Below are 18,096 nucleotides of genomic sequence, written 5' to 3' on the forward strand. Positions count from 1 at the left end.
CGCTCGTCATCGATCCCATTGCGAAATTTACAATGTCGATGAGCGCGAGGGATCGATTCCCTTTCTCGCGGATGTATCTGTTGCCTCTCAAAGAAGATCGATGCCTCTAATTCGCGAATAATTCGAACATTTGTTTAATAAGATCTTTTTTTCTCAGATTAAAATAGAATCAGGTCGTAAGATTTTCCTAAATTACCTATTGTACAATTATTTATTCATTATATATATATATATAATTACATAAAATATAAACTCTTCAAGATTCAAGAGCTAGTCTTTTTTTTTCCAGAGAAAGCTTCAGTGTATCAAGTGTCAACGGTTATCGTAAGATAAAGTTCCGAATTCCGTCTTCCTTTTATATCGTTGACGGACGAGCCGCTCGGGGGATTCTTGGCAAATTGTATGGCGCATATACACGTGAGTTTTTCAATTCCATCTGGCATTAGAGATCGGCGTGCTGGATCCAATCCCTTCGCGGTGACGTGCAAACACGTTCCGGATACGCGCGCCGAAGAGATACACCGGAGAGTGGAGGAAAACGAGCGCATTCATATACGCGGGGGAGAGAAAGATTCTCTTTCCCAACCCCCTACCATCCCCTTCTTCGCCTATATATCTGTTTTCCACTTTTTTTCCCCGGCAGGGCTACCGCGAGAGAACCACCATCAGCCACCCCCGGCATTACTCTCTCCTTTTTAGCGGCGCTCTTCTCTCTCTCTCTCTCTCTCTCTTCTCTTCTCACCCTCGCGCGTTGTTACTCTATATATATATATATATATATATATATATATATATATCCGTCTATATCTACCTCCCGTTTCATTCTTCGCGCGCGCGAATGTTTCCTCCTTTCCTCCCTCCCACCTCTCGTCTTTGCCTCGAAATGTGGCATTCAACAGGGCTTCCACGCTGCTTGCGGTGGTGCGGAATCCGCGCCGGTTTGCCGCTACGCGCGCGGACGGGGCGGAGGGTGCATCGGGGAAATGATGCGCAGATTGGCCGGATCATCTCAAAAACCACCACCCTTCCGCCTCCTAGCCCACCTCCTCCTCCTCCTCCTCCTGCGCTCCGCACCATCGTCCTCTTTCATCCCCCGGTCGCTCTCTCGCACCCTCGTCGCCGACGGTCGCCAAGGGATGGAATACAACCCCCACCACCGTCGCCGCCGCCGCCGCCACCGAACAACCATCCCGACTGCCACGCAGCCGTCGACGACGAGTGACTGAGTCCTCCGATTATTATCTCATTTGCCGCCACGGCCAGCGCAGCACGCGGCGGATTCGGAACACCACCAGGGATCCATAGATCGTCGTCGTCCCGGGCGAGACCGGTGGATCGTCGTGGTCCACGGAAAACGGTGTCGTCAACTTCGAGGAACTCGTCGCGTGTGCAGGTGAGTGCGACTCTTCTTCGCCGCGTGCCATCGAGAGTGACATCGCTCGAGATTTCGAAGTTAGACGCGAAATTATTAATCTGGTTTTTTTTGGGGGGAATATATTTGACATTTCTCATTTATTTTATTTTATTTTTTATTTTTTTTTTCAAACTTTCAGGGTTGTTTTTTAATTAATTTTTTTAACGCACGAATTGATATTTAGTTAAAATATTGAACTTGTGTGGTAATAATTTTTTTGGCGATTATTTAATTAAATGGGGCAGCGGTTTCTTTTTGTCTCAAATTTAATCGAGTGACGTTCCTTTCCTCGCGAAGCGATGCAACACTCTCTGTTGCACCGGAGCATCTAATGATGTTGCGGTTGCACCGCTTAACTGGTCATTTGCTTCCCGTTAAACATCTGTCGTGCGTGTCGCATCTGCATGATAATCAGGATGATCGATTTTGCAAACACGCTGTTTTCTTTTCACCTACGATACAAGAATGCATAAATGTCGCGATGGCCGCAATCATTTCATTACGTGACCAATCATTACGCCTGGGATTAGATTATAGTATTACAAGAGTATAATAATCTCTTTCTTCACAATCATTTTTCACATCCTCTTTCAGTTTACGAAAGATACTTTATTTTCGATCGAACAATAAGTGACATTCGGGTATCATTTTCGTATCATCTCTTGAAAAATAAAATGTCATCGATGGACTCTGTCTAAGATCAATATTTGTGTATCCATTTATTTATTTCGTTCTATTATATTTGTCAATCTGTAGAACTTTTCTCTGGCGTCCTGCGGCAGGGATTTTTCTTTTTGAAAGGCGTTGAATAAATAATGTTGGGGTGACGATAACAGTAATAAAGAATCTGTCAAAAGCAGCAGACTGCTAAAGTCTGCCAAAGTAGCGGAGGATCGTACAGTGTCGGACCCTGTGATTATTTCTCGGAGGATCGCCGAGCTTCTTTCCGGAGAGTCGTTTGGCGGACGCATTCTCTTCGCGTGACACAGAGAGCAGGATGTTTGAATTACGCGGAGAGTTCAACCGTAAAAAAAACCTTCCAGATTCTGCTGCGACCGACGGCTTTTTCTCTCTATGCAAAACGAGAAGATTTTGCCGCGGGAGCGCCTCGCAATAAAAATATTTATGCGGACGCGGTAAAAGAATCGCGCACATCTCTCTCTTTCTCTCCTCGAAAAGAAGTTTTAAAAAGTGAACTATCCTACTGTATATAAAGTAGGTGAAACGGAGAATTTTTAACGTTCTTCATATACTTTAGATATAGTGCCGTTAATTAATTAAGAAACGACTTGTATCGAAAGCACAAATCTCGTAACGAGATTCTTAAATATATAAACCTGATGACAGATTCGTCGGGGAATTTTTTTATTTTATTCGGGAGGAGTCGAAAAAATAAATTCTAAAATTTAAGTTCCCCAACGATAACAGACGGATATTTTTGAAGTATCTCGCGAATGTTTATCCGTGTATTTATCGAGGAATATTTTGGGGGAATTCTTTCTCTCTCTCTTTCCCCTTTCTTTCTTTCTGAAATAATATTTAGACAAACAAACTGTAGAAAAATATATAAAAATAGTTAGCGACCGAAAGCATCGAGGACACAGATTACCTTGGGACGGAAGAAACGCGCGGCCGCGACATACGTATATATAACAATGCGGAATAAAACACACGGCCGCAATCGAGTGACGACAATTGTATCAAAATATTTCTTTTACGAGAATTTTTATAGGAAACAGCGCGATACGCGCCGATGGAACGAAAAATACAAGTGTCACTGGCGATCTTTGAAACGAAGATAACAATGCAAGACTTTACACAATGGTAGCATATATAAATATCGAAAAAAGGATATTTAATTAAATTACATTGAACGAAATGATGAATTGTTTGTAAGAGTAAGTCTTATATAGAATAGACATCAAGAATAATATAACAAAAAAAAGAGGGAGCAAAAATATATTGTTCAGTTGAACGAAAGGAGAAATTCAAATAAGAGAAATGCTTCATTATTTGATATGCTTTGCATCTCGCGATGGAGATAGCGACGATAAAGTGAATGCCGAAAGGAGGTTACACAGATGGAAAGAAGAGAGAGATAGAGAGAGAGAGATGCAGGAAGTGAAGGGTATATATGAGCGAGGGAGTAGCCGCGGAAGGTGCAGGGAACCGAGCGGAAACGGGGGTATGGCAGGCCGATGCGATGGAGAGGTAGAGCAGCGCGAATGCAAATATTCGCAGCGACAGAGATTGAAACAATCCGCCAATTAGAATCGTCGACGCGAACGGGATTATGCAGATTCGCGCCGCCCGCCTGGTGGCGGAACGGCTCTCTCTCCGGCTCCGGCAGCTGCCGCAGCGCGAGCGAGCGAGCTTAATTCAATCCGCCGAGTTGTCTTATGAATCGTAAACCGGCCTCCCTCGCGCGCCGCGTGAAACCGAGATTGTCTCTCCACGGGGACGACGACGGCAACGATGACGACGACGGCGTCGGAAGGTGATGCTGCGCGCTCCGTTCGCGGCGTCGCACACTTCAAGCGGAATAATAATGTAACGCCAGCCCGTAAAGTTCGCTTTACGGTCCTTAAAATAGCCCCCGAGCCCGGTATCATTGTCCTCTAAACGAGTCATCCCCGTGCGCGCGCGGGGGAAAATCGCCCCGGAAACGCTTCCGCTTCTGGTGAACAGCTTCTTCATCGTCGGTCTTTCGCAAATCCAGGAAGAGTCCGAGGATTTTATTTTCTTCCTTTTTTTTATATAAAAATTAATTAATATAAGAGGGAAAGAAATTTGATAACTATATATCTTAGTTGGACTTTTTCACGATTAAAATTATAATTTTTTATATCGTTGAAGTATAGCTGGAGAAATTTCGCGATATACATTAGGGGAAGAAGTTGCGGTCTCGTTCTTCTTGATGGTCGGTTTTTCGGAAAATCAAGAATGCTCGGGAATTTTATTTTATTTTTCGCGTCCGTAATTTTTCTTTTAAATAAGTTAATAATAAGAGGGAGTTAATAATAAGTAGCTCGAAAAATTCGTGACACATCAGGGAAAGAAGTTGTGGTCTTGTCCTACTTGATCGTCGATCTTTCGCAAATTCAAGAAAAATCCGAGGATTTTATTTTTTATTAATATAAATAATTGAATATAAGAAGGGAAAATTTTTAATAGCAATATCTTTTTAATTGGACTCTTTAATTCATGATTAAAGCTATCATTCTTTCTGTTTCTATATCGTTGAAGTGGCTCGAGAAATTCTGCGAGAGAAGTCGCGATCTTGTGTTCTTGATTGTCGATTTTTCCCAAAATCAAGAATGTGCCTGAGGATTTTATTTAATTTTTGCACTTGTGGCGATTTTTAAAAAATAAAAATAAGTAAATATAATAGGGAAAAAATCGATAGCAATATCTTTTTTGATGATTAAAGCTATAATTTGTTTGTTATACGTTGAAGTAGCTCGAGAAATTCGTGATAAGGGAAAGAAGTCGCGGTCTCGTCCTTCTTCAGCGTCGATCTTTCGCAAATTCAGGAAGAGTCCAAGGATTTTATTTCAATTTTTTTCAATAAAAATGAGTAAATATAAGAGGGAAAAATTTGACAGCAATATCTTTTTCGTAATTAAAACTATAATTTTTTATACGTTGAAGTACCTCGAGAAGTTTTGCGAGAGAAGTCACGAACTTATATTCTTCTTGATTGTCGATTTTTCTCAAAATCAAGAGTGCCTGAGGATTTTATTGAATTTTTCGCATTTGTGGCGACTTTTAAAAATAAAAATAAGCAAATGTAAGAGGGAGAAAAATTGATAGCAATATCTTTTTTGATGATTAAAGCTATAATTTGTTTGTTATACCTTGAAGTAGCTCGAGAAATTCGTGATAAGGAAAAGAAGTCGCGGTCTCGTCCTTCTTCAGCGTCGATCTTTCGCAAATTCAGGAAGAGTCCAAGGATTTTATTTCAATTTTTTTCAATAAAAATGAGTAAATATAAGAGGGAAAAATTTGACAGCAATATCTTTTTCGTAATTAAAACTATAATTTTTTATACGTTGAAGATTTTTTATACCTCGAGAAGTTTTGCGAGAGAAGTCGCGATTTTGTATTCTTCTTGATTGTCGATTTTTCTCAAAATCAAGAGTGCCTGAGGATTTTATTGAATTTTTCGCATTTGTGGCGACTTTTAAAAATAAAAATAAGCAAATGTAAGAGGGAGAAAAATTGATAGCAATATCTTTTTTGATGATTAAAGCTATAATTTGTTTGTTATACGTTGAAGGTAGCTCGAGAAATTCGTGATAAGGGAAAGAAGTCGCGGTCTCGTCCTTCTTCAGCGTCGATCTTTCGCAAATTCAGGAAGAGTCCTAAGGATTTTATTTCAATTTTTTTCAATAAAAATGAGTAAATATAAGAGGGAAAAATTTGACAGCAATATCTTTTTCGTAATTAAAACTATAATGTTTTATACGTTGAAGTACATAGCTCGAGAAATTTTGCGAGAGAAGTCGCGATTTTGTATTCTTCTTTATTGTCGATTTTTCTCAAAATCAAGAATGCCTGAGGATTTTATTGAATTTTTCGCATTTGTGGCGACTTTTAAAAATAAAAATAAGCAAATGTAAGAGGGAGAAAAATTGATAGCAATATCTTTTTTGATGATTAAAGCTATAATTTGTTTGTTATACGTTGAAGTAGCTCGAGAAATTCGTGATAAGGGAAAGAAGTCGCGGTCTCGTCCTTCTTCAGCGTCGATCTTTCGCAAATTCAGGAAGAGCCCAAGGATTTTATTTCAATTTTTTTAAATAAAAATGAGTAAATATAAGAGGGACAAATTTGACAGCAATATCTTTTTCGTAATTAAAACTATAATTTTTTATACGTTGAAGTACATAGCTCGAAAAATTTTGCGAGAGAAGTCGCGATTTGGTATTCTTCTTGATTGTCGATTTTTCTCAAAATCAAGAATGCCTGAGGATTTTATTGAATTTTTCGCATTTGTGGCGATTTTTCAAAAATAAAAATAAGCAAATGTAAGAGAGAGAAAAATTGATAGCAATATCTTTTTTGATGATTAAAGCTATAATTTGTTTGTTATACGTTGAAATAGCTCGAGAAATTTGTGATACATCAGGGGAAGAAGTCTCGGTCTTGTCACTATGCAATCGCAACTTTGACATGCACCGCGCGATACGGATGGACGGAATTATGGCCGCGGCGTTAGAACGGCGCGGCGCGGCGGCGGCGGGCGCGTATTTATCACGAAGAGTAAAACTGACAGCAGTCCATTTCCCGTTCGTCCTGCCTGTCTGGCTGAACATAATATCTCCTGACGAAACAACGTGGACGCCGTTTGTTTGGGAAACAATGGACCAAAACAATGCCCGATCCCTCTCTCGTTTTCTCTCTCCCTCTCTCGCCCTGGACGCGCGCGGATGCACGATTCCACTCTCTGTTTTCCACGCCCCGTTGCTCTTTGGTCTTTCTGTGTCGAGATCCTTCTCAGGAACCTCTGTTTTCTGCCACGAAGAAAAATCTCTGCGATCGCGATCGCAACAATTTATGTTTATAGGAGTCGTCGTCAATTTTATGATTACGGTGATCATTTCTGAGAGAAAATTAAAGACTAACTTGACAATTTTAGGACTTATATTTCTGAATCAGTTTGCGGCCAAACTTAAGATCTTTTCGTACAAATTCTCATGTTAATACTGCGACATTAGACGTTAAAACGCTGAATAAAAATAGAGAAAAATTGATGTTGAGTTTTGGAAAAATGAATAAATCTAAAAGCTACGTGAAGTAAAGGACTATCCTCTAAAATAAAGGAATGGTCACCCTAATTATGATTGGCAAAATTGGAAAGCTGAAAGCTTCTCCAGATTGTCGCTGCAATGATTGCTCGCTGATGAAACAGCATACACGACAAAATAATAATTTTTTTAATATAATATTTTCAATGTAAACGTTCGAATCTTGCGAAAAGATTCCTCGGATGCTGATATCTGGGTCGACTCGAATCCGTCGTCGCGAGAAATTCTCGGCAGCGGTGAATTCTTCGCGAAAATCCTCGCACTCGGGCGAGACCGAACGTGTACTTGACAGAAATTAGTATTCCTTAATGGATGACGCGATACCCCAGGCTCGATTATCATCCCACTGTAGACGTTCGCTCTTCCTTGGTCTTAGACTTAAGGCCGGGTGCTATTCAATTAATTTCAGGAGACAATAGTAGCTCACTTCCACATCGGCGAATCGTGCTTGTACCCTCTTCGTACACAGTCATTACATCACCAAGCCCATGCTATTGTTCACAGAATATTCTCGATCACTTGTGTAAGAAAAGCGAAATACGGATTCATGTTCCCACGTTTTTTAATCTCTTAAAACTCATGAAAAATCTTTTTAATCGCCGTACAAGATGCTGGAAGAACATCATTTCAAAGTAGAAAAATATATTTCCTTCTATTATAATAAAATTGCTATAGACACTAAACATTATACTATACTAATAAAAATTAGGTGAAATTCAAAATTAAATAATAGTAATAAAAATATGATTAATAAATAGGCAAAGCGAAGAGAAAAAGATGCTGAACGAGGTGAAGAGAGTTGGTGAACGCTCAGAGTTAGACAATTCTTCTGTCACGAATAATTACTTAAATTAATCTAAACAACGAGATAATTCCACGTTACATAAAAAAATCTGAGGATTTATTCCATGTCTTTCACTGACCTCAGCCGCCAAAATGACGACGACCACGGGTGACCCGTCGACTTTGAAGACCCCGGCCTCCCTGTCGGGCGGAGATCTCGTTTCTCGTTTGCTGGCGGCTACTCCTCCGTATCTGTACAACGTGCCGCTGACGCCTCACAGCTTCTTCTTCAGCGAAATGTTGCGGTCCTTCGTCCAGGCCAAGACGGAGACAACGTCGACCAATAGCGGAGCCGGTGGTGGAGTGTCAAACGCGTCGCGACGTCGCAAGAGATCCTGGCGAGACGCCCGCGACCGACCTCTCGAGCTGACGACGAAGGAACGGTCCCATCATCATCACCATCACTATCACCCACATTCGGAGACCAAGTACTACCATTCCACGGCGCAGCAGCAGTCCACTCAAGTGCCGTCGGAGACTCGCTTGGAGAACGAGACCGGAAAGCGTCCGGATGCCTACTCCGACGCGACGTCGGACAGCAAGACCGGCGGGTTCGAGCAAAAGCCGAACTTCGGCGGCGACATCCTGAAGCCCATCGACGAGAACAAGACGGAGTTCCTGTCGCGACAGCACGGCAAGAATTTCTTCGATCACGAGCGACCGCGACACTTCGACACCCAGCCGCCGGAGAACGTCTTCCCCGGAGAGTCGCGGAAGGTCAAGCCTGAGGAGTCTCAGCAGCTGGAACGCAGCGGTAGAAGCTGTAATAATTTTGACAACGGCAGGAGTTACGAGGAGCATCGCACGAAGAGCGTCGTCCCCGGTCAGGAGATCGTGCCACCAGGTCTTCAGTTACCGGACCAGAAGAAGCTCGACTTCTCGCGCGGTCCTTTCTTGCCCGGTTTACCCGGCAGGGGATGCGAGGGCGTTCTCCAGGGTGTCAAGGGCTTCGCCGGCCTACCCGGCGGCATGTCTGGCCCGGCTGATTTTCTACCCGGACCCTTGTGGTATCCGCCGTACCCGATGCCGCAGTCTTATCCCGGCATCGATCCTCTGCACTTCTTCATAGACCTGCGCGTCTCCGGTCACATCTGGGACCGCAAGCACGCCAACGAGCGGCAGCTACCTTTCAAGACCAAGCACTGCTCGGCCTTCAGCGTGCCGCAATCCAAGGAGTACAGCAATCGGCCGTTGAATCTCACCCGCGACGAGGCCACGACGTCCAAGAGCTCGGACGAGAACACCCGGGGTACCAATTATATCTTGAAGCATCTCACGAAGACGTACCAGGATATACAACAGACGAGGATCTCCAGGACGGACACGTCGACGGAGAACGAGGAGGATTCCAAGGAAATGCAAGGTAGGAGACGCTGAAAAGAGACATTGACTCTTGCATTTTTTCAGTTATTAGGTGTTTAAGTATGAAAAGGATAAGAGCCAGGCATTTGTGTTTTAATAATAGTCACAAATAAGTATAAAGGAATTTGAAAATAATTTTGTCGCATCTATGCCTGGTTCTTACTAGCCCTCTTCATATTTGAATTTTTTTATATATCAGAGCTTCTTCGATTTGTCATTTGCTGTCCATATTTAGTCACTTTGGTCTTAATTTTCTCGTCTGGTTTTAATGGCAGTCAGGCTTAGGCAATTTTGTTTCATATCAGCGATATATATTTCAAGGTATGATAATGTTATTTTATATTAATATTGTATTAGAAAAAAATATGCTCTTTCATTTTCGCCATTCTTAGTTTATTTTATCTGACATGTTGGAAGAAGGATTATAGAATTATTATTATCACTATCTTCGTTATTTTATCGAAAGAAAGGAAGCATGATGTTCGTATATGATGAAATATTCGTGTTGATTTTCAAGCCGGCGAGGATATCGCGAAGGTAGAAGACGCTGGCAGTACGATGACGAGTTCTGAAGAGGAAAGGAAGGATTTACGGGCTCTGATCGGTCTCGAATTAGTAGTGGATTACGTGAAAGAGCCGAAGAGCGATCCGTCGAGCGAGCAAACGTCGCAAGTAACGGAATAATTTAACTAAAACGCGGCTTGCAAAGAGGGAACGAACGCTCTTTACCATTTTAATCGCTAAAATAGAGTCGTAGGGTCGTTATTCGCATTTTTTCTCTCGTTACGTCTTCAAAACTGCACTCGCGATCGTATCCTTCGTCTAATATAGCACCTCTGCCAAGGCAAGAGTCACCGAACCGCACAAGACCGGGTTGCTCCTTTTACAATGTCTCATATATTTCCGTACGATAATTGTGAGGGGAAGAAAGGAACAGAGAGAAGATATTCGCTGCTCTTCAAATATTATCTTTGTACATTTTTTTTGTTTTTTCGTAAGACTTTCTCGCGCGCGTGTACTTTCAACAGAGATTTATTTGTAAAAGTTCTCGTTTGTTCTTTACTTTTTGTTCATAAACGCTTCAAACGTCATATCGCAATACTGCAATCCTGAGACAGAATTGCTCTACTTGATTCTGTGCATGTTGAGCGACCAAAGAGGAAGTTACAGATTATTTCTCAGCGAAAATTGAAAGGTCGTAAAGACTATCGGGGTGAAGTAGCTTCGATCCGAATTCGACAATGTGATATGTAATGTAAATATTACAATAGTATATCCCGGTGTATCTATATGTATTGATAGAAAGTACTCATTGTTGTAAATTGAACGTAATAAAAGCAATGCGAGGTTCAACTGTACAATAACTGTCTTGTTCGAGCGTCCTCATCGGCTTGCTTCCTGGTGAAATCGGCGGAAAGTTGTGATATTAAGTCATGTGCTATCGTGATTAGCAATGACGCGAAGCTCCAAGATCACTTCGCCCTTATCGTTGCCGTTCAGTTTCATCAATTTCCGATTTCCGTTTCCTTGCGGAACGAGAATGACGTCGTCCAAGTTGCCTCTTCTAATCGGACTGGACTCGGTTAATCTGTAGTACGCGATCGGTCGATTTGTGTCTCTGTTTAATTCAACGTACGGTTTATCCGGTGCGACGAGAGTGAATACCTAACGAAATAAATAGAACACGAAAAAAATATTAGCCACCGTAGCTGAATTGTTTTTAGGTGTTTATTACACCTCAAATTTAATTATCGTATCTAAATTTTAGCTATGGTAATTAATATTTTTAAGCTATAGTTTAACGAGGGAATTCTCCGTTAAACCTTAGTTACCACAGCTAAAATTTAGACACGATAATTAAATTCAGATGTAATATATAGGGACACCGAAAATTTAGCTATGGTAGTTAATATTTTTTGCGCAAACACGTCCTATCAAACTTGAATTCGCATCGAAAGTTTAGTATAATAATGTACCAAATACAATGGGATATTTTATTTATTTAAATAGCAAATAAAATAAAATGCCTAGAAAAATATTAATGCGTGGATAATATATAAAAAAAATGATAGTATATATAATATATAAAATTTATATATTGTACACAGAGACAATACGGTATTTAAGGAATTTTATAAGAGTTTCTCTGATTAAATATTTGCCACAATAAAAAATAAATTAATATCTATCACAATAAGATATAAAATACGTTCAATTAATTTTACTATGTACATATTGATATTTTTGATTGTGATAAATATTAATCGGAGAAACTTATAAAATTCTTCCAGTACTATATGGTCCCGCACAATTACCATAATTTTCAGGGTAAATTCTAAGAGAAAATTCTCTCCATATATTTAATATGCATTGCTATTCTTTTTACGATTTTCCTTTCTTTTTGTCATTTAAATAAATAATTTATTAAATATATATTATATAAAAGATAAATTTTGCTATTTAGATAATGATACTTTTTTACTAGATTATAATCATATAACTTTTTATTAGATTGTAAATATAATTTTTTCAGCTTACAATTATTCACTGACCTTTTTGGCCGGAGATACGACATTCTCATTTTCGACCGGATCTCCCGCGGAGAAGGCCAGGTCCAGATCTCTGGATGCTTGCGGCTCCACGATAGGATAAATCGCATCGTTGTTTCGCGCCTCGGCTAAATTCTCCAGATAATAAACCTTACCATCGGCATAGCTCGCAATAAAAACAATGACCACGAAGAGAATAACGTTCCTCATGTCCGATAGCAATTCGCTCGAAGATACGTGTGCGATGATAATGGAACGAAAGTTTCGGCGTCCGATGACGGATGCCGGACTCGTTAATCCGCGGTAAGACGATTATCGCGTCGTCGCGTCGTAGAAGCAATTAATTAAACATGTGTGACGGAAAAAAAGGGAATGACGTTCTTGCGTGGACGGGATTAAAATGTTCCCATTCGCGCTGATGGCACTCGCAATCGGATCTCTCTTTTACGGATAATTCCAAATGTCACATATCTTTCTGCTGAACCCTAAACGCGCGTTCAGGGATATGCATTAGAAAGAGCTATATAGCACCTCTCAACAGGTGAAATAGCACCGATATTGTGAATAATAAGCTTTCCGATGTATTTAATTTTGAGACCTATCGTAATCTTAAATTCGCTAAAAAAATAGTTTCTGAAAAATAATTTGTATTGTCAAATCGCGTATTCGCGATACACAGGGACTTGTCGTTCGTTCCTTAAAAGGGTTGAGGGTGCACACACGCGTTATTGAGGCGCGACGAGAGATTAAAAACGACTTTTTCCAAAAGGATCGCTTCCATCGCGACCGGGGTAGTTGCATCGGCCTGCCCGACCATCCTGAATAATGCATGAAATTTGTTCCCCGGAATCGAATCGCGCCTCGTCACCGGCGCGGCGGCACGACGACAAGAGAGCGGGCATAAATCTAAATAATTTCAACCCTCGAATTTTTATTATTCCTATGACTACGATGGCGCGCATACACACATACACATATATACATACATACCCTGCCTCCGCGATCCTTGAATATGCATGCGTCGCGCTTTCCACACTTCACCAGGAGTGTCGGGACCTTTGTGCAACTACCCCGGCCTATGCACATCGCGTTTCTTGCATCGATGCACCCTCGTGCATACTCGTTAGCATCGCCGTTACATCGTTACAAACGTTTTACAAGAGCGTAATTCGAGGGGGAGGGATTTATCAATTTTACTATTAGCATTCTCTCTCCTCCGCTTTAAGATAATGACGCATTGACGTTTATAGTTTGTATACAAAATGACAAAGCGCGTCGTTTTCAAGTGTTAAAAAAAAAAATACAACGAGTCTCTCGTCGAACATTATAGATATACTGATGAAACGTGATCTCGTGTAATATTTCACTCGGGGAAATTTATTATAGCAGACATAAAATACTTTGTAGATTAAGGGGGATGCAAGAGAGTCTTAATATTTTTTCACGATCTATCAACGCATACATGTTTTATCGTAACAATTTATTTTAATCTAATACGTTCGACGACGTCGCATCCTAAAGGAAAATCTAATATCGAAATTTTCCGAGAAGTCAGTCATTACTCACCCGGCGGATCGCGATAAATCACAGAAGGAATTAACGAGCGGCGAAGATGACACTTGGTCCCCTTCCTCATCTCGTCCTTTTCCTTCGCTGTTTCCAGCCCGGCCGGTGAAATATAGCCGGCAACTTTTCTCATACTTGAGAGTTTTCCTCTACACGAAGAACGACGAGCGAAAGTAGGGGGGAAGTTATGAAGTGGTCGCGAGATGAGTGTTATAACGTAACACCGCGAAGACGAGAGGAGGAGAAAAGGGACGATACATCTGTTCGTGAGGTTGGTATCAAGAACGATCAAGAGGACTTTTCGCAAACATTATCACCTTCCTTCGCAATTCTCCCCTTCAAAAATTATTATTCACGTCATCGCTTTAGAATCTACGAGATAACGTTTTATAAATTATCATAATTGAACATAAAATCTGAGAAAAATGTATGCGCTCCGTGAAACAATCGTCTAACAGATAGAATGTGCTTTTTTATAATAAAAATTTAAATATAATTTGTGAGTTCTTAATGGGAATTATATAACGGGAAAGAGAAAGAAAAGGAAGGCAATATAGTTAATTAGCTAAGAATAAGGGTCGAGATTCGCCATGCAAAATAATTGTTTCGTAGATTTTTATTAGTTTGTAATACTGCGCACGACTTTTAATATTTTAAACTATTTTCACTAGTATAGAACATACGTCGCGTAACAATTTTATTTAAAATTATGATACAGCATTTCTACTATTTAATTTACATGGTTAATCTTTACAATCTTTACTAGGACCCTTTCTCTAGGATTCGAGATTAAATAATACATAATGATATACATATACAAGAGACATGTTCAGTCCATGCAGTCAACAATGATGCAGTCACGCGCATTTTACGAAACAGAATGAAATTAAATGTCGTTCCATATTTGTCATAAATCAAGAATTTGAAACTTATGGTCAAATTAAAGACAATATATTTAAGAAAAAAATTTCTACGTATTGTATATGCGTGGATGCACATGAGAAAATACTCAACAATATTCAATATATAGAGTCCGATCGTAAATTTACACCGAAAACGCACATACAAAGAGTCGCTATTTTCTACCATCTGTTAATATTGTGTATGCACAGTCTTGTATTGCGAGCGTTATTTAAGTTCCTCACTTGCAGTTTTTTCGACGAAAAAAACTTATCTCATTGATGGATGAAATGCAGTCAGTATGGCTAAATAACGCTCGCAATACAAGACTGTGTATACACAATATTAATAGATGGTAGAAAATAGCGGCCCTTTCGTGGACGCGTGAATTCTACGAGTATTTGGCAGTTTCGATTTCGATTTACGAAGCGTCTGCCATTTATTTGGTTTGCGCACTAACCTTCTTACAAATTTCATTGGTATACTCGCTGCATTTTGCAGTACCGCCTAAATCACCGGTCAAATACTTGGCTTCCTTTATGGTATCGTAAGCAGCTTGCTCGATTATTTTCGCGTGGTTGTTGAGGCCCATATGCTTGAGCATCATTACCGCAGAGAGCAATAACGCCGTGGGGTTTGCCTTATCTTGTCCGGCAATATCGGGTGCCGTTCCATGTACCTAGAAAATAAATCGAAAGTACAGTTGTCGCGTGAAATATGATTAATAAAAAAAATTAATGTAAAATTTATTTGCGTTTTAGTAATAATAACTATACCGATTCGAACAAAGCTCCATTCAAACCGATGTTTCCACTCGGTGTGAGACCGAGACCTCCAACGAGACCGGCACACATGTCGGATAAGATATCTCCGTACAAGTTAGGCATAACGAGCACGTCGTATTGACTTGGATCCTGCACCATATTTAGGCAAACTGTGTCCAAGTACTTCTCTTCGAACTTGATTGACGGGAATTTCTGTGCGGCTTCTCGACAACACCTCAAGAACAAGCCGTCCGACATTCTCATGATATTCGCTTTATGTACAGCAGTAACCTATGAAAAGATTTGGTCAGTCCAATTTTCTCCTTTTCTGCATTTTCATATACGTACCTTTTTCCTATTATTGTCTGTAGCATATTGGAAAGCAAATTCTGCTACCCTGAGAGAAGCCTCTTCCGTGATTAACTTAATGGACTGTACAACACCTTCTACGATTTCGTGCTCTATACCCGAATATTCACCTTCTGTATTCTCTCTGATAGTGACGACATTGACATTATCGTACAACGTCTTGTACCCCTCTAATGATAGACATGGCCGCACATTGGCGTATAAATTAAATTCCCTGCAAATATTTGCAAATAGATAAGTTAGACAGATAAAATGAGATACATGTGTATTTATCTCTTAGAATGTAAGGTAAATAGTACAGTAGATATGGTGTGAACCATTTACAGCAATCGCATATAATTATCAAAACATTGTAATTATGTAATCATGTATATTGCAAGATACAGTTGTGCTAAGATTCAGTCAATATTCTCGCCCAGTTAATTTTAACTACATTTAATTACATAAGAGAGAACCATGGACTTACTTTCTGAGTGCAAGATTGAGAGATCTATGACCTTTCCCTATCGGAGTCATCAAAGGTCCCTTCAAACCAATTTTATTCCTATTGACAGAGTCGATGGCCGCTTGTGGTATACCAAACTTGCCATCCGGACCCTTCACTGGTGTCACATCAACTGATTCCCATTCTATTGGAACCTGTTATTTTTTATATAAATTTTTATAAAAAAATAAAGAAATTTATGTATGTTAAACTTAAATATTATTATTTATATTATAGTTTATATCACATCTAAACTGAACATCAAGTGTTTACAAATTTAAAGATATAAATTAGGTAATCATGTTATGCAATTCAAACTGTCTGATTGTTTTTATTTACTACAAAAGATAGCTTCTCTCAATTTTGTGGATTTTTATAGTAGAAAATATATTTATAACAATTATTAATATTTGAAATATTTCAATAAGAAAAATTGATTTTTTCTGGTTATACAAAATATTCACAATGTAAAAATTTCACATAACAATTCACAATTTATTACAGAGAGAAGTATATGAAATGATTCTGACAATTGGATCCAATTATGAAGGGTAAGATTTAAATTAACGCCTCGACGCAATAAATTGGTCACTTTATGAGTACAAATTGCAATTATTCCATAATCAAGCGTAAAATGGCAGCACAGGAGTGTGTGTCAAAGCGCAAACACCATATCTCACCTTGCCAGCCTCGAAGATTTTCTGCACTGCAGCAGAGATCTCGGGTCCAATACCATCTCCAGGGATCAGAGTGCATTTGTGTACCTGGCTGCTATAGAGCCTCGCACCAGTGAGTTTTGAAGAGATCTGTTAGCATCGATATACCATTAAAAGCTGAGAGATGATAAAAAGTACCTCTAATAGCACAACATATCCGAAAGATATTCAGAGAATATCCAGAGGACATTCGAACATCCTCAGGATGTTCTCTGAACGTCTTCGAGGTATGTGTGTTATTAGGGGCAGAAAATTGCAATGAGTCCAATTTCGCGCGCGCGAAAAAAATTGTTGATTTAAACAATCGCGGAGATCTCGATTAAAATCTCCGATTTCACAGCAGAGAGGAGAGGATGGTCGGCAAACAGGGAAGGTTGTTACGGAATTAGAATGTTGAGCTATATCGCTATCGAAGATAGCAGCAAGATATATGTATAGAGAAGAGAGAGAGCGAGAGAGAGAGACAGAGGAATGGCGCAGAGCAAAAGCGAGACGGAAGATCGGTGCGTGTGATGCGATATCCGCGAGGAGTTCTAACCTTGCTCGGAGCTGTGGAAGGACGTGTAGAGGCGGGCGGGATGATGGTTCCTCGTATAATTTCGCGGACGACGTGACTCGCGGCTCGCTACTTACTGCTGTGCGGATCCACTGGGCTGCCATCACCGGGCGGGAAGAAGAGATAGCGAGAAAAAAAGACGTACAATTCGCGCTCGCTCGCGATTCGCTCTGCACACGGGGAGGTCGGCAGCGGCAGCAGCGAAGAGGCACGTGACGTCAGAAGGAAGGAGCGCGCCGCGTCACGCGATTGGCCCGGCCGACGTGACGTCACGAGACATCTTCTGCTGCGACTCGGGGGTGCGCTCGAAAACTTTCTTTTCGTGGATTCCAGCGGGTGTCAATCGACCAATCCGGATGAAGAGTCCCTTCTTCTGATTGGTCAATTGAATGGGAGGATCTTTAAACAAAGAACACACCTTGTCAGCGCGCGGATGATGACATTTGCTGACATTTGCTGTCTCAGGTCTTTAAAAATGAATAAATAATATATGTGCACTTGAATGACGATGAAGAATGTTAAAAATTCATTTCGGAAGTGCGTTTGAAATGCGTGAAAAATGTTAGACATAATTTATACGTATTTGATAATTGTAAATGCATTTTAATAATTGTAATATCAATTTTGTGAAGGTATAATAATTTAGATTACATTTTTTTAGAGGCAACACGGAACGTTTCGCGATTGTTGAAGCAGAGAGAGTCTTTTCTCCGCTTTCTGGTTGAAGAAAGCGAGTTCGATATTTGTCAAGCGAGGTAACATC

General features: G+C 40.3%; 3 protein-coding genes across 3 annotated transcripts; 1 reads left to right on the top strand and 2 right to left on the bottom strand.

The window, feature by feature from the left end:
• Window positions 1–791: 791 nt before the first annotated feature.
• On the top strand, window positions 792–10,793 carry LOC114943124 (uncharacterized). Its single transcript, XM_029318696.2, has 3 exons — window positions 792–1,393; window positions 8,153–9,430; window positions 9,947–10,793. Exons 2-3 carry the CDS (start codon window positions 8,161–8,163, stop codon window positions 10,111–10,113), a joined length of 1,437 nt encoding a protein of 478 aa, XP_029174529.1. The 5' UTR covers window positions 792–1,393; window positions 8,153–8,160; the 3' UTR covers window positions 10,114–10,793.
• LOC114943127 (uncharacterized) lies at window positions 9,801–13,266 on the bottom strand. The gene is made up of 2 exons (XM_029318698.2): window positions 11,982–13,266; window positions 9,801–11,094 (listed from the first exon to the last, which is right to left on the bottom strand). Exons 1-2 carry the CDS (start codon window positions 12,186–12,188, stop codon window positions 10,861–10,863), a joined length of 441 nt encoding a protein of 146 aa, XP_029174531.1. The 5' UTR covers window positions 12,189–13,266; the 3' UTR covers window positions 9,801–10,860.
• An 876-nt stretch (window positions 13,267–14,142) lies between these two features.
• Window positions 14,143–17,546, bottom strand: Idh3a (isocitrate dehydrogenase [NAD] subunit alpha, mitochondrial). Its single transcript, XM_029318697.2, has 6 exons — window positions 17,411–17,546; window positions 16,742–16,867; window positions 16,044–16,216; window positions 15,557–15,791; window positions 15,221–15,499; window positions 14,143–15,123 (listed from the first exon to the last, which is right to left on the bottom strand). Exons 1-6 carry the CDS (start codon window positions 17,435–17,437, stop codon window positions 14,884–14,886), a joined length of 1,080 nt encoding a protein of 359 aa, XP_029174530.1. The 5' UTR covers window positions 17,438–17,546; the 3' UTR covers window positions 14,143–14,883.
• Window positions 17,547–18,096: the final 550 nt, after the last annotated feature.

Source organism: Nylanderia fulva, unplaced genomic scaffold, assembly GCF_048542155.1.
Source record: "Nylanderia fulva isolate GAGA-0341 unplaced genomic scaffold, ASM4854215v1 Scaffold11, whole genome shotgun sequence".
NCBI classification, from domain to species: domain Eukaryota; kingdom Metazoa; phylum Arthropoda; class Insecta; order Hymenoptera; family Formicidae; genus Nylanderia; species Nylanderia fulva.

What these genes read in the sequence shown, in the direction of transcription:
- LOC114943124 (XM_029318696.2), top strand. Translation starts at nt 8,161, where the DNA reads ATGACGACGACCACGGGTGACCCGTCGACTTTGAAGACCCCGGCCTCC. An exon ending in GGATTCCAAGGAAATGCAAG is followed by an intron (nt 9,431 to 9,946) that starts GTAGGAGACGCT and finishes TTGATTTTCAAG; the next exon opens with CCGGCGAGGATATCGCGAAG.
- LOC114943127 (XM_029318698.2), bottom strand. Translation starts at nt 12,188, where the DNA reads ATGAGGAACGTTATTCTCTTCGTGGTCATTGTTTTTATTGCGAGCTAT. An exon ending in TCGTATCTCCGGCCAAAAAG is followed by an intron (nt 11,095 to 11,981) that starts GTCAGTGAATAA and finishes TTATTTCGTTAG; the next exon opens with GTATTCACTCTCGTCGCACC.
- Idh3a (XM_029318697.2), bottom strand. Translation starts at nt 17,437, where the DNA reads ATGGCAGCCCAGTGGATCCGCACAGCA. An exon ending in AAATCTTCGAGGCTGGCAAG is followed by an intron (nt 16,217 to 16,741) that starts GTGAGATATGGT and finishes AAAAAATAACAG; the next exon opens with GTTCCAATAGAATGGGAATC. An exon ending in ATGGAGCTTTGTTCGAATCG is followed by an intron (nt 15,124 to 15,220) that starts GTATAGTTATTA and finishes TTTATTTTCTAG; the next exon opens with GTACATGGAACGGCACCCGA.